We start from the raw sequence: 13,418 nt of genomic DNA on the forward strand, positions 1-13,418 counted from the left end.
GACACGTCCTATTGGTTCATCTCCGTCAATGATGCAGCCGCCACGACACCTGGACCCATCCCTTATGAAGCAGGCCCCACCCCTCAAACCATACCTGGACAACTACTTGTCCCACAATACCCCTGAGATGCAGAAGGATGCTGCCGCTCTCGGATCCTTCAGCAACTTCCCTTTAAGTATGTTAAAATGATCTTTGTTAATAAAGCATATTTTGATGAATGTATCTTGTACTAATTAACAGGGCATCACATAATGTAATATGTATTTGAATTTGTGGTATTGACTGAATTTCTTGTCTTTGTTTCCTCTCTTCCTCCATTTTTCCCATTAGGCTTGAACTCTAACCTGAATGTATCCCTGGACATGGGTGTTGGTGGTGGTAGTAGTGGTGGTGGAGCTGTGAGCTACAAAGAGCCACCCCAGTCCAGACTGAAGAAACTTTGGGCTACTGACCCTCTAGAGCAGAACAGCAAATCTGGTACAGTCGAACCTCGTGATATTTGTGACAGTACATGCTGGAGCAAAAGTGAAATGTGTAATGTTATAAAGATAGATAGTAAATAATTAAAACGAAAAGGTTTATTGTTATAATGTGATATGTTTGTATGTCACAATAATGTGGAAAAACATAACTTTTTAAATCATAGTATGATATTTATCCATTCTTCTTATTCTGGTGTGGTTGTGATATGCTACCATAAAAACTGGCCAGTAGTTTTAGGAAAGAGTGGTGAGTTTTAGTGTATGTGACTGTATCTTTATGTCTCCTACAGGTGCTATGTCATCTGGGCTGCGTCTGGAGGACTCCCCCTTCTATGATTTCCTGTCTCCTGGCCCATCTCCCCTGAGTCCTCCCGGCCAATCAATGGGCTCGGTGGGTGATGGCTGGCCGCCCCGTGCCAACTCCCCCCCACCCCATGCAAACACTGTCACCTGGCCTCCAGGTACGCCTGCCTTCTTCATGCAGACAAAATAACTTTTTAGTTGCTTCTAGGGCTGAAACGATTCCTGGAGTTATTTGAGTAATTCGATTGCTAATATTCCTCAAGGCCAAAATTCTTTGCATCGAAGCTTCGTTTAATCCACTATATACTAGAATCCAGATCACTAACTGAGTCCAGGCCCAAACTTCACATTATAAGCGGATTTTAAATTTGACGGGACGCTTCTGTTTTAACTGGTGCAGCTTTTCGAGTGTTTAAGGCCTTTATCAGATCAGAGGGCTGAACTATGAAGACAGTTTAACATAGTTAGACTTTCTTTGTGTGAGTCGACAAAAACTAAAACCTTAGTCAGAGTTAACAGGTATGAAGCTGGTTTTCAACTGTCTTTATCTCAGACTTTCTGCTTCAAAGTTGTTCACGCAAACAGGAGCGTTTAACGATCATTTGACTCGTTTTCTACAAAATGAACTGATTGCGAACAGGTTGTTGTAATGGAGAACAATGAGGAACATAAAAATTTATAACGGTAAAAATCTGTGACTGGAAATGATGTGAAACAGGAATACTGGTAGAAAACTGTTAAACATGCATTAATGTATTCATTTTACTGGTTAATGCAGCTGATTATTGATAACAGACAGCCACATACTAAAACCATCAAATTTCATATATTCAAACATGATATTGTAATAAAGTACATGTAGGTCTGACACGGTCTCAGAATGGAGGAAAAAACTTTAATTTTTGGCCAAATCAAAGTGAAACTAATGTTATTGATTGAATATTCTCTGTAATCAATACTGATAAACAGATTAGTTTTCTTATTTGTGTTCTGTCAGCTGCAGTAGCAGCAGTTTAAACGGACCAAACATAAAAACATCTGCATCACCAACTTATGCATGTGGGGTTCCCATGGCTTTAATTTTAGTTGGATACCCCTGGACTATACCCCGTGTTCCACCAGGACGGTTATTTCTGTTGCACAGCGCATTCACTTCTGCTTTTGATGCTGTAACGCGCATGCCAAGCACGGAATCCAGTTACTCCATTAATCAGCAGAATAATTGGTAGAATACTCGATTTCTAAAATAATCGATAGCTGCAGCCCTATTTGCTTCCCTTGGCAAACCGCTCATTGCTGTGTTTTGTGGATTTTTTTGCAGAGTTCCGGCCCGGGGAGCCTTGGAAAGGTTACCCCAACATTGACCCTGAGACTGACCCTTATGTGACCCCTGGCAGTGTCATCAACAACCTCTCCATCAACACCGTCCGCGACACAGACCACCTCAGGGACAGGAACAACGGTAGGTCACACACATGGCAGAACACAAGCATACACCAGGTTTGTCAGTTGTTTTGTATCTGATTTGTTTTCCTAAGTAAAGATGCTAAACCTGAATACATTTAACAACAAATTTCCAACTATCAAACACATACTTGCATCAGTCCTAGCATGAACAGATGGACACTAACCCTCCTTGTTGTCTTTACCAGGGCCATCCTCATCACTGAACACCACGATGCCTTCTAACAGTGCCTGGTCATCCATTCGTGCCTCCAGCCACAGCGGTTCCCTCACCAGTACAGCACAAAGCACTTCAGGTACGTGTCCCTGTTTAAAACTCAGCCATTGCAGTGAGGCTAAATGATTTGAATGGGCCTCAAGAGGAGAGAAGAATGTTGAGCTAGCCCAAAGTAAATAAAAAATTAAGTGTTTTGTGAAAATCAGACGAAGTTTAAAACAAAAGATGTTTGTCTGGCTTTCTTATGTTCCTCTAACTTTGCCATTTTCTCTTAAAAATCTATTAAGCATTTCATTAAAAAGGCACTTAGCAGAGATGTGAACAGGAGGATGTAAACGGGTTTCATTTCTCTTCTCTTTGCAGCCAGACCCAGTGAGTCAAAGTGGTCTCCCAGCGGCGGTTCTGTGTCCAACTCCTCCCTAGCCCATGAGCTTTGGAAGGTCCCCCTGCCTCCCAAGGCGGCTCCCTCCAGACCACCACCCGGCCTCACCAGCCAGAAGCCCAGCCCTGCCTCCTCCGGCTGGGACGGCTCTGCCCTAAGGCTGGGGGGCTGGGGCTCCACTGAGTCCAGATATACACCTGGTGAGAGAACAGGGAGACACATAAACCATTCAGTAATCTGTACTACTATTGATGTGGCATTTGTTAAAGTTCTTGTTGTCGCTTTTCTGTCGCTAAGTGTTGTGACACCAAAACTTTAAACAAGAAAAAGGGAAATTTGTACCAACATTTTAACATTACAAAGATTCCTTACAATGATACGTCCAACGTGACCATTTTTGCCTGAAAATTGTGATGTGGAAAATGAGCGACCGCATTAAATAGACTTGTCTTTGGTTTATATAGTCAGAGAGACTGAAATAATAAATACATTATGAGAATTTGTAATTTATTTAGGCGACAGCTGGCATAGTTCTAATGGGTACTGTCAACAGCTTTTGCAGATTCTTCTTAATATCTGCATGGAAAATAAAAATGTTGAAATAAGATTATTTATAGCCTGTTACTATTATGTATACTGCCTTAAGTAAAGTTATTACTTCTGTCTTCATATAGTTTTTTTGACACACACTGCAGCACTTCTTTTTGGATTTCTCCAGTTTTCTAGGAGATAAAGACACTTCACAGCTTATCACTTTCATACTAATTTATTTTACCTGAAACCCTTCCTGTCTTAGCTGATTATTGTTCCTCGCTGTGTGTTGGCAGGTTCCAGTTGGGGTGACAGCAGCAGCTCAGGGAGAACCCAATGGCTTGTTCTGAAAAATCTCACACCTCAGGTACTGGAATCTACAAAAATGTCATGTTTTACTTGTGTATTTTTGTCTGTTTATTTAGAACAAAAACAACAATTTGAGGAAATATTTCACCTCTGTCTGTTTATCTGCTGTCTCTCTGTTTGTGTTTGTGTGGGCGTTGGTCTCCCAGATTGACGGCTCTACACTGAGGACTCTGTGCATGCAGCACGGCCCTCTGATCACATTCCACCTCAACCTGCCGCATGGTAACGCTGTGGTGTGCTACAGCTCCAAGGATGAGGCCGCAAAGGCCCAGAAGAGCCTGCACATGTAAGTAAACGTTACACAAATATACACACACTCCACCTTCCCTTTTTTAAATCAGATGTAGTTGAACTGACTTATAATTAAGCCAGGATCATTATGAGATATTGACTGGCCTGTCAGGCAAGATTATTGCATCAGTACTTAGTCATATCCGCTCTCTCTGAAGATGATGGTATCATTATTTACTTTTCATCAGCTAATTTCAGTGTCAGATGTCTCCTGCACACATAATGGTTGGATACATAAATGGAAGTTCCATTTTACAGATTGGCCATGTATTCTTGATTTATGACACACCTAATGTGTTTACATGCACTTCCATAAGCGTTACAGTCTGCTCTCTGCCATAGGCTAATTTCTGAAATGCCATGTAAACAAGATGATGATTAGTTAATGCAGAATATTAAACAAGCCTCAGGAATTATATTTGTGTCAATAAAGTCAATCAAAACTTACTAAATGTTAAACAAAAATAAAACTTATGGGTGCCCAGATAGGCCAGCTGACAACAGCAGGCAACCCATAAACAGGGGCGTTTCCTATCTCTCTCCACTGTCCCCTATCATAAAAAAAGCACACCCCCCCCAGAAAGTAGCTCAGGCCTGTCCAAAGCATTGCGAGATTTATTAATAGGTATTTTTTTAAGTGAAGAAGTTGATTCCAAAGGGGTCTGGGAAGTTGCTAAATTTAGTGACAGAGTTGCTCATTATGCCGGTAAGTTGGCCAGAGCAACATCTGGATCACTGAGTTGCCACTCAAAGCCACTTAAGCCAATCAGGAAGCTCTCCTGAAAAATATCTGCTCATGCAAGAGGTCTGTCTGTGCACTGCAAACAAAAAGTAGGGCAGCGCAAACAAGAGAGATGGCAGCGTAACCACGGCAACGCAAAAGGGAGGGCAACACATCTGACCAGCGAGAAAGAAACACAGGAGACTGTAAACAAAGGGACATATCTCGAAAGTAAAAGGTCAGGTAATGGTTAGGATAGTTATGCAAATATTTGTTTACAAGTCATAAATTGCACTTTTGACATGTTTTTTTGTTCTGGAGTGAGTGTTATTCTCTTCCAAAGTTTTATTTTTGCACTTATTTTGTTTGATATTCAAGAACTTAAACCAACATATTAATACAAATTTTCAAAACTTATTCCATACAAACTTGATTAGTGATTTCTTGGCCATGAGAGCAGCAGCAAACAAGGAAAAATATCACTATGACAACAATCAGTTTCCAATAATTAGTATGAACTTGATTCCCAAAGTCAGACTCCTACACACGGTTTGGTGGGATGTACAGAAGAATTAATAGAAATGGGTTTTAGTCGGTCAGTGCGTAAATGTGTTAATTGCAGAGGACGTTTCGCAGCAGCAACTCACACACTCACACGCTCTCTCTCACCTGTTGCATCCCTACAGGTGTGTTTTGGGGAACACTACTATTCTGGCTGAGTTTGCCAGCGAGGAGGAAATCAACCGTTTCTTTGCACAAGGGCAGTCATTGGCGACTCCCTCCTCTGGCTGGCAGGCCATCGGCTCTTCTCAGAGCAGAATGGATCAGTCTCACCCCTTTCCCAGCCGCGCTCCTGAAGCTAGCCAGTGGAACAGCAGCGATCTCCACAGCTCCTCCCTCTGGGGCGGGCCCAACTATTCCAGTAGCCTGTGGGGGAGCCCCAGTGGCACCGAGGCAGGGAGGATCAGCAGCCCCTCTCCAATCAGCTCCTTCCTCCCGGTGGATCACCTGACGGGCGGCGGGGACTCCATGTGAACCGCCTGCCAATCACACAGGCTGGGGGAAGGGTCAGTAGAGAATTATCAATAATCAGCAGAAGAAAATGGTAAAGAAAAAAAAAGTAGTTATAAACGCTATGGCACTAGTTGGACTCTTTCTCACTTACAAGATATTCAACAATACGGGGTCTCCCCTGTGGAAAACAAGTTACGTTTCTCTCTCTGCACATATGTCCACTTTGTTTTAGCCCAAAAACATATCAGTCGGAATACTTGAATCATGCAGGCCAATTCTATAATGTGAACGGATGGATATTTGCTTCCAGGTAGTGCTCTTTCAGACCGAAAAAAGCTTCAATCGAGCTCATTATTATATATATTTTTTTGTTTCATTCGTCATGTTTATTTGAATTCCAATTCTTTTTATTTTTAACGTTTTCTTTTTGTTTTATTTTCTTTCTTTTTTTGCATTTATTTGCTGACAATGTTGGAGTATGAGCTTTTTTAACTTTGCACTGAATGTGGTTTTTTCTCAGTATATATAATCTGCAATATAGAGGGAGCAGCCAGTTTTTCCAGTGTAGCTGTTTACTCATTGAGGTCCTTACCGTATGTGTGTATGCGTGTGCATGCGCACGTGTGTGTGGAAGTACTTTGTGTGTGTGTGTGTGTGTGTGTGTGTGTGAGTTGCGAATGAGTACGTGTGCGCTCCTCTCTGCCTTGGCACGCCTACCTTACTGCGTTGTCGTGGAGTTCAAGATCAACAGATGGTTAAAGAATAAAACCTGACTTAGGATGATTATCTGGTGATCGTAAAAGTGACATTTAAAAGTATTGCACCAATTTTGTTTTAAAACTAAAGAACGTTGAGCTCTGCAGTGCAAAGGACTGTAGCCGCAGCTGGGACTAGCAAGCCCCGCCCACCCTAATATAGGTGGCGGAGCCTATCTAGCAAGCCCCCCCGCCAGCCCCCTAGTGGGCAGGTGGGGGAACAGCACTTTCAGAATAGGCTTTCAATGTTTTGGAGGTGCCACACTGCAACCTCTTGTTTACAAGACTTAGGAGGCGGAACGTGTGTTCATTCTTCATTTTAAAGAGAAGATGGAATAAAACAGAAAATGCACAAAAAAAATATAAAACTGATCAAAAACGCATAAAAAATTTATAAAAACAAACAAAAACAAAAAATGTAAACTCTTATTGAGGATGAAGACGATGCTTTGTAACTCTGGGAATTCGGATCAGTGTTTTTGGCCATGGCGTTGGTTATTTGAACTATTCCTCTTTGTCTGCTAAATAACCAGCAATGGTTCTCAGGAAATCAAGCCAGTTTTCCCCCCCTTGTAGTTGAATTAAAAAAAAAAAAAAACTACTACTCCTTGTAGGAAAGGAAAATCCAACTTCTAGCACTGAAAACTATGTATAGGTCTGTAAGTTTTTTTTCTCTGCCAAATAACTGCTTTAAGCTGGAGAAGCTCAACACACTGCTTTCAATATGCTGTCATTTGAGGGAGGGGGAGGGCCTAATGTGGGGGGTGGAGGATGGGCTGCAGAAATCCCAACGCTCCCTCTCTCCTCCTCTTCCTCCACTCCTCCACTCCACTGATGTAAAAATCAAACGTGGGGAGTGTTATCGTGTGAGTGCGTGTGGAAAATGTTCTGTCTCGTCAGACTTATAAACCAAGAGAAAGGCAAATCTGTATCTATGCATACTGTAGCCTCTCACATTCACATGGCCTACTGAGAGGCGTTTTTTTTTTTCTTCCCGTGTCTCACAAAATGTTTTAAATGTTTCATTAAGTACAACAAATATTACTTGCTTTTTTTTTCTTTTTTTAAAAATCGCTCTCATTGCCACAGATGGTGTTTTGACAAAAAAAAAAAAAAAAAGGAAAGAACTTTAAAATCGTGTTTTGGTTGAAGATTATATTTTAACAGTGCAAAAGTCGTCCACATTTCATTGCCTTGATCCTAATTGTGTCCGAAGATGCAACAACAAGTCAAGTGGCTTCTACCTGTTTACAAATAGAATATGATTGTATTGTTGTACTGTTTTTTTTTTTTTTCTTTTTTTCTCCTTTGGGTCGGGGGGGGGGGGGGGGTGTGGGGTACTCATCTGAAGTTCCTGACATGATGTGTGTGTGTGTGTGTGTGTGTGTGTGTGTGTGTGTGTGTGTGTGTGTGTGTGTGTGTGTGTGTGATTGTGTGTGATTGTGTGTCTGTGGATGTTGTGTACCGGCGGATGTGAGCCGCGGGTGTGGTTGTGTGTGTGAGAACGGCGCGAATGTAAATCCACCAGTGGTGTGTTTTGTCGACAAAAATACAAGCATGAATAATAGTTACCTTATTCTACCAGTGATTGTTTAGTTCCTATGATGCACAATTTTTCGGGGAATAACAAACGCTTCAGAGTGCGCGAGAAGTCAGCATTAGCGAAGCCATGGACCTTAATTTCTTTTCTTCATCGTGTAATTATTCTGCCTGTTGTGCGTGTGTGTGTGCGCACACGTTTTCCCCCCTCCAATATAGGGTTTTTATTTCAAAAGTACTAGAAGCTTTAGTTGTGTTTTTAGCCGTGATTATTTAACGACTTCAAAGCATATGTAGTGAGACAGAACCTTGAGTATTAGCCAGACTTGACTGTGGTGTGTGCCAGTATTGAACTGCTCTCTACCAAATAATTCAATCATACAAAAGATTAGTTTACTTAATTCCAGATCTCTTTGCTTAAACTATATATATATATATCTCTTACTTGTATTTGTTTTTGTCTTGTTGAACAATTTGTTATCAAGTGGAACATCTGAACCGTGTTTTTGTCATTTATTTTTTGAGTTAACTTAATTTGACAAATTGAACTGAGGAGCCTTGGATTTTGCACTTGGGTGGATTTTTGGAGGAAAGGCCGAGCAAGAGAAAGGCACAGCCGAGACGGTTGGACAGACGGCGGTGATGTAGTTTGGATTTTCGGGTCTGTCTGAGGGAGAAGATGCGCCTGTGAGAGTATTGTGACAGGGTAAAGTTTGTTTGTGTGTGTGTGTGTGTCTGCCTGTTTTCAACTGAAGTGAAAGGTGTGTGTGTGTGTGTGTGTGTGTGTGTGTGCTGTGACTAGAGAAGATGGTGCTTTGTTGGTCTCAGTGAAGGGAGCGAGAGAAGATGGAGGGGTGGCCTCCTCTCCAGGTTTACCTCTCCCTGTTCGCTGGGCCGGCCGGTCGGTCGGAGCGGCGATTTCGCCACGGCGTCCGAACCGAGCCAGAATGTAGCTGAAACGGTTTTTAAAGTATAAAAGCGGAGCCTCGATCTGCCTTCTCTGGCACCTGGAAACCACCGCATGACAGAAATCAGGAAGAAGAAGAATTCGACTACTGTTCTGACCACGCCTGGTTGTCATGGTGATCGTTGGCAGCTGTTGCCGTAGAGATGCTCGTGTCTTGAGCTTGACTGAAAAGAGGCGAGGCTTCTTGTAGGCCCGTTGTGACTCAGGCAAGGGGGATGAGGCTTGTGATTGGCTGGTTCTTCCTGGCTTTTCAGGGACTCGGGATTACATTTGCCTCCTCGCTGGCTTATCCAGGATCAGCTCTCCCTCCCCGACTCCTAAAGCTTAACTACAGGAGAGGAGACGCAAAACTGACAAGAGGTCTGGGGCAAGTGCACTCTACAATGTCTATATTCCCTTTTACCACTCATTGAAATTACTTTACACTTTGTTCATTCTGATTTTGGCAGTGTCAACTCTCCTCGCGCCGTGATGTGGGAGCTGTTTCGTCCCTTCTCAGTATCCTTACCTTAACCATTACTGGGACAGGAACAGACCCCAGATCAGCCGCTCGGGAGGCGACACTGCTCTGCTGTTAGAGAAGGGACAAGCAACGTCTGTAAAATGCCTCTCATTGATGTTGATGTTACTGTTTTGGTTCCCAGCTTAATTCTCGCTCTGTCTCGTCCAGTCTACTGTCGGCGTGTGTCCGTGTGCGTGTTGGAAAACCCAGTCTGTGTGTCTGAATACATTATCATGCCAAATCGAGGAGGGAGGGTGAGAGGGAAGGAAAGGGATTGATACTTTTTTTTTTCTGTTTTGTAGTTGTGTACGTGTGCATATGTGTATTTAAAAAGCTGGACAATGTTAAATGCTTGAAGAAAAATGTCATTTGCAAAAGAATGATGTGAGGAAACCTTTTCAGTAAGTGAAAACCACCATGAGCAATGTACAATCCCCAGGGCTGCCAAGCAGCTTCCCGACAGGGCCAGACGAGGGGAGGAAAGAGGGTTAGGAGAGGAGGGAAGCTGGCTGGTGATACTCTACTACTTTTAATATTTAAGAAAAAAATAATGTGACTCTTTGTGTTTCTCTTGACTTAACTATCCTGTGAGTAAAATGCTATATCATAACACACAACCAACGGCTCCTACGGTCGATCAAAAAAGCGCTAAGGCTATTTTTTTGACAGAAAAAAAAACTAAACAAAATACAAAAAAAAAACAATAACAAACAAAAGAAAAAAAAACACAAAAACTGTGAGAATCTGCTGTCTTTTTTGTCATTTTACATTTAGTATGAACACACACACACAAACAAACCCTGAAAAGCTTTAGTCTAACCAGCACAAAGATGTGGGTGGGTTTACTGGGTGGGTGGGTGAGTGGGTGGGCACAGTACAGAGGGTTAGGGGGTGGGTGTCGCTCAGAGAGACTATGCAGTGGAGTGTTGAACCCAGGCTTCCATGTCCACCTTGGTTTATTGTTTTCTTTTACTTCTCTTTTTCGCTTTCTTTAAATAAATAAATAAATACGAAAAAAAATCCCAAAAAATTTTTAAAAACAGCTGAGATGGGATTCCCAGTAATATTCCTCAAAACATGTCGTGCCATCGTTGAATCGTACTTCTAGTACTACTATTACTAATAATAATAAAAACTGAAAAAACCTTTATTACCTAGCAACCGTCGGGCCAGTTGTAGCAGGAGAGGAGGACAGGTTAAGATTTGCAAAAGTCCGTTTCTTTATTTTCACAGCTCGTCTCCTGCTCGATAAGCCGAGCGGAGAGAGGCCGGTGAAACTGCAAATTTTACACAACTACAGTGTTTTTTATAGAGATTCTATCAATCCAGTGTGTAGTTGGATCACCTGTAAACCTATTATGCACATCGCTTTGGGAGACTGTTGAAACTATATATAATATATATATATATGAGAATATAAGCATACAGTGTCTATAATCATTGAGAGGGAGTCTTCCTCTCTTACAAACAAAACAGGAAGTACCTTTTTATTTTCAAATGTCTTCCTCGGGTCATCAAAGGATTTTATCTTAAACTTCGGTGGAATCTGCACTTTTTGAAGGACAATCTTTATTTGTATGGGTATAAAAATTGACAAAAACGAAGTCGCCTGATATTACAAGGTATAGAAAACCAACTCCAGTGTGCTCTAATAATGAATGTCTCCTCTGATGCTGTCTATTTGTTTGGTTTCATTTAATCTTTTTATTCTCCTTCCTTTGTTGCTTGGTTTGTTCTGTATTTTTTTCTCTTATTTTTCTGGATTTTAGTGCTCTTAAGAGAATCTGTACTAAGGTGTAGAGTAGTAGGTAGTAGGTCTTCTGTTGGCTGTACTCGTATACTGATTACTGTTTGTAACCCTCTGGCTCCTGCAGCCAGCATACAAAGCTGTATAACTTGGGTACAACCCTCAATAAAAGACTAACAATGACAGCAGTCGCCCTCCGAGTCTTCATTTCTCTGTTGGTAAAATGTCTCCAGACAAGATGACAGCTGTAATGTCTGCAGATGTTAAAAATGTAATTCTCCTTGTTCAAGTTTTTATTTTTGTTTGCAAGAAAACCTTGAATTGTCTTCTTAAAATACACTGCCTGTCCAAAAAAAAGTCGCCACTTGGATTTAACTAAACACTTAGGTAATAGAATCCATTGCATAATTACTGCAGTGATGAATATGTTTCAGCTCCAACAACTTATTGAACCCTAGCTGATGCAGTGAGGAGCTTCTCATTTCTGAAACAACCATGTTGGAAGACAGATCCTGTGGTCATGGAAAGGATGTTAATCTGTTTCAGAAGGGTCAAATTATTGGCCTGCATCAAGCAAAGAAAACAACTAAGGAGATTTCTGAAACTACTGAAATCAGGTTAAAAACTGTCCAACGCATTATTGAAACTAGAAAGGTAGTGGAGAACCATGATCTTCCAGGAACAAATGTGGCCGGAACAAACCCTTAGATGAACAACAGTAGAAGTCACGGCTATGTTTAATAGTGAAAGTACGAACATTTCCAAACACACAAGGCAAAGGGAACTCAAAGGATTGAGACGAAACAGCTGTAGCTCTAAGAAAACCACTGATCAGTGAGGATAATCAGAAAAAAAGGCTTCAGTTTGCTAGGTAGCATAAAGATTGGACTCTGGAGCAATGGAAGAAGGTCATGTGGTCTGATGAGTCCAGATTTACCCTGTTCCAGAGTGATGGGGGCATCAGGGTAAGAAGAGAGGCAGATAAAGTGATTCACTCATCATGACTAGTATCTACCAGCCTGTGGGGGTTAGAGTTATGATCTGGGGTTGGTCAGGTTCAGCAACGTTATGTTCCGAAAGAATGAGGTCAGCTGATACCTGAATATACTGAATGACCAGGTCTTTCCATCAGTGGAGTTTTTCTTCCCTGATGTTCATGGACATGTTCCAAGATGATGATGCCAGGATTCATGGGCTCACATTGAGAATGAGTGGATCAGGGAGCATGAGATGGATTGTCCTCCACAGAGTCCAGACCTCAGCCCCACTGAGAATCTCTGGGATGTTCTGGAGAAGACTTTGTCCGACTCTCCCATCATCAATATAAGATCTTGGTAGAAAATTAATGCAACTCTGGACAGAAGTAAATGCTGTGACATTGCAGAAGCTTATTGAAACGATGCCACAGTGAATGTGTGTCGTTCTCAGAGCTAAAGGCGGTCCAGTGAAATATTAGAGTGTGCAACTTTTTGTTTTTTGGACAGACAGTATGTCAAAACTTTTGGTTACAGGACGCAACAGAAGTGAGTACACCCCTGTGCAATATCACTTACATTTCAGTTGATTCAAAATCGTATTCCCACACAGTAATTCTAAATAGAACAGTATGTTTTTGTCTAAAATATAAAACCAGCAGTTTAGGTCTGCTGTATTATAAACGCAGCCCCACAGCAGAAATTTAGTGCAACAGAAAGTCAGGTCCAAATCTATTTTGTCCAATATTGAGTGCATCTGTGTTTTTATTGATGGACTCAAACCAGTGTTGGACAAATTGATCAAATCTAAACCTTCTGCTATTCCTCTTTATTTTAATTATTAAATATTTGCTGGATGGGTCGTGTTGCTCTACTTTTCTTTTTATAATACTTTAACCCCCATATTATCTTTGGGGCCACTTTGACCCCATTCAATGTTTAATGTCACTAAATAAATGATTGATATCTTGTTTCTCCTTCTTCATATTTAGTGACTTTTCCTCATTTAGTGGGGAACACTGTGTAAATATAAAATTAACATGATGTTTTCACTGTCCAGTAAACATGTTGTACGCATCAGTGTTCTTTGGGGTCAATTTGAAGAAATAATATAAGAAATATCAACATTTTACACCGTTTAGTTTTGGTTGTTTTGGAT

At 41.4% G+C, this 13,418-nt stretch overlaps 1 protein-coding gene across 6 annotated transcripts in view; it reads left to right on the forward strand.

Moving 5' to 3' along the window:
* LOC111581529 (trinucleotide repeat containing adaptor 6A) overlaps positions 1-7,530 on the forward strand; it is a 36,032-nt gene extending 28,502 nt beyond the window's left edge. For all 6 annotated transcript variants that reach the window (XM_055005026.1, XM_023289736.3, XM_035957032.2 and 3 more), the window contains 9 exons: positions 2-176; positions 332-478; positions 774-944; positions 2,108-2,248; positions 2,439-2,546; positions 2,831-3,049; positions 3,677-3,747; positions 3,896-4,035; positions 5,448-7,530. In XM_055005026.1, the coding sequence (XP_054861001.1) occupies positions 2-176; positions 332-478; positions 774-944; positions 2,108-2,248; positions 2,439-2,546; positions 2,831-3,049; positions 3,677-3,747; positions 3,896-4,035; positions 5,448-5,796 (1,521 nt within the window). In that variant the 3' untranslated portion in view covers positions 5,797-7,530. The remainder of the gene's footprint in view (position 1; positions 177-331; positions 479-773; positions 945-2,107; positions 2,249-2,438; positions 2,547-2,830; positions 3,050-3,676; positions 3,748-3,895; positions 4,036-5,447) is intronic.
* The last annotated feature ends 5,888 nt before the right edge of the window (positions 7,531-13,418 follow it).

The sequence above is a fragment of the Amphiprion ocellaris genome, chromosome 19 (genome assembly GCF_022539595.1).
Source record: "Amphiprion ocellaris isolate individual 3 ecotype Okinawa chromosome 19, ASM2253959v1, whole genome shotgun sequence".
Lineage (NCBI taxonomy): Eukaryota > Metazoa > Chordata > Actinopteri > Pomacentridae > Amphiprion > Amphiprion ocellaris.